This window comes from Molothrus aeneus, unplaced genomic scaffold (genome assembly GCF_037042795.1).
Source record: "Molothrus aeneus isolate 106 unplaced genomic scaffold, BPBGC_Maene_1.0 scaffold_34, whole genome shotgun sequence".
Lineage (NCBI taxonomy): Eukaryota > Metazoa > Chordata > Aves > Passeriformes > Icteridae > Molothrus > Molothrus aeneus.
This window is the reverse complement of record NW_027099005.1, coordinates 733,663-735,676: the sequence shown is the minus strand read 5'-3', so window position 1 is coordinate 735,676 and position 2,014 is coordinate 733,663. Positions and strand designations below refer to the sequence as shown.

The window sequence follows — 2,014 nt, the reverse complement described above, 5'->3', positions numbered from 1 at the left end:
TCAGCGCTGCCCCAGCAGTGCCCATGGCCTGTCCCTGCTGTAGCCCTGGCACTGCCACCCCCAGGGCTGTGCCCGGCCCCGAGAGCACTCAGGCCCTGCAGCAACACCAGGGCCACCAGGGCAGCGGGGCAGGGCCACGGCAGCAGCACTGGCAACACCAAGTGCTGCTGCTGCTGCTGCTGGGCACAGCTGCTGGGCCAGCACTGATCTGCCCCAGCTCTGCACACAGACATTGCTGCTGCAGCTCCAGAGAAGGCAACAAAAGGGCATCTCTGCAGAAAACTCTGCTGGGAGATCCTTAATTCTGTTAAAGCCTCCAAGAGTGTAGCTCCTCATTCACACAGTCTGGGGCCACAGCAAAGGTGGAGATAAACAAAATGATAAAGGGCAGAAGCAATGACCTTGATTTGTGACCATCATTGAAATCTAAAACAATGGAAAAAATAACCCAACAACCAAACCATCAAGAACTATTAAAGATGACTTTTGTTATATGTGATTTACAGAAAATTTTCCAGCAGTTTAATGTTTCAGAAATCGTCCAGTCATCATTTTGCACACTGCAGCCTTGTGCTCCTGGTTCCTCAGGCTGTAGATGAGGGGATTCAGGGCTGGAGGCACCACTGAGTACAGAACTGAGAGTGTCAGATCCAGGGATGGGGAAGAGATGGAGGGGGGCTTCAGGTAGGAAAATATGCCAGTGCTGACAAAGAGGGAGACCACGGCCAGGTGAGGGAGGCAGGTGGAAAAGGCTTTGTGCCGTCCCTGCTCAGAGGGGATCCTCAGCACAGCCCTGAAGATCTCCACGTAGGAGAAAACAATGAACACAAAACAACCAAAACCGAAACAGACACCAAGCAATGAAATCCAAATTTTTCTGAAGGTGGAGTGTGAGCAGGAGAGCTTAAGAATCTGGGGAACCTCACAGAAGAACTGGCCCAGGACATTGCCATGGCACAGGGGCAGGGAAAATGTATTGGCCGTGTGCAGCAGAGCATTGAGAAAGGCACTGGCCCAGGCAGCTGCTGCTATGTGGGCACAAGCTCTGCTGCCCAGGAGGGTCCCGTAGTGCAGGGGTTTGCAGATGGACATGTAGCGGTCATAGCACATGATGGTCAGGAGGGAAAGCTCTGTTCCAATGAAGAAGACAAACAGAAAGACCTGTGCAGCACATGCTGAGTAGGAGATGGTGCTGGTGTCCCAGAGGGAATTGTGCATGGCTTTGGGGACAGTGGTGCAGATGGAGCCCAGGTCGCTGAGGGCCAGGTTGAGCAGGAAGAAGAACATGGGCGTGTGCAGGTGGTGGCCGCAGGCTACGGCGCTGATGATGAGGCCGTTGCCCAGGAGGGCAGCCAGGGAGATGCCCAGCAAGAGGCAGAAGTGCAGGAGCTGCAGCTGCCGCGTGTCTGCCAATGCCAGCAGGAGGAAGTGCCTGATGGAGCTGCTGTTGGACATTCCTTCACTCTGGCCATGGTGGACTGTTGAAAGAAGACACTGACAAGCTCTTTGAGTCAATCCTATGGGGTTATTTTAGGAATTCCCTCAAAACTACATCTCTACCTGTCGGAGAGCTTCACTCAACATTTTTATTTTTGAGCTTGGGTTTATGCTCCTGAGTTACTGATTCATCTTCAGCATTGCTCTCAGCCTGAACCCTGGGGAAGCCCAGAAGGAAAACAGGGCTCCCTGTGTCTCAGGGCAGTCAGACCTGCTGATCCCCAGCCAGGTGCCCTTTGCCCATGACACCTCCCTCTAGCTCTGGGTGATCAAACCTTAAACATGCTTGAAAAAAAAGTGGAGTTTCTATAGACTCCTGTTTCACAGTTAGTGTCTCTAAGCTGTATTCTCTTCCCAGTGCACCTGAACAGCAATGGGTACCAAGGGTTGGTCTGGCTCTCTGCTGCCTGGAGTTTTGCCTGCTGGGAGCTGTTCTCTCTATCCAAGCCTTATCCCTTCCAGTGCTGCCAGAGCCCAGCCCAGCCCTGGGGGCTCAGCTCTGCCCTGCAGACCCCTC

At 53.5% G+C, this 2,014-nt stretch overlaps 1 protein-coding gene across 1 annotated transcript; it reads right to left on the bottom strand.

Moving 5' to 3' along the window:
* Nucleotides 1–522: 522 nt before the first annotated feature.
* LOC136570424 (olfactory receptor 14J1-like) lies at nt 523–1,287 on the bottom strand (the record flags this gene model as incomplete). The annotated part of the gene is made up of 1 exon (XM_066570900.1): nt 523–1,287. A coding segment is annotated over one exon (765 nt), but the record flags the coding sequence as incomplete, so codon positions are not given.
* Nucleotides 1,288–2,014: the final 727 nt, after the last annotated feature.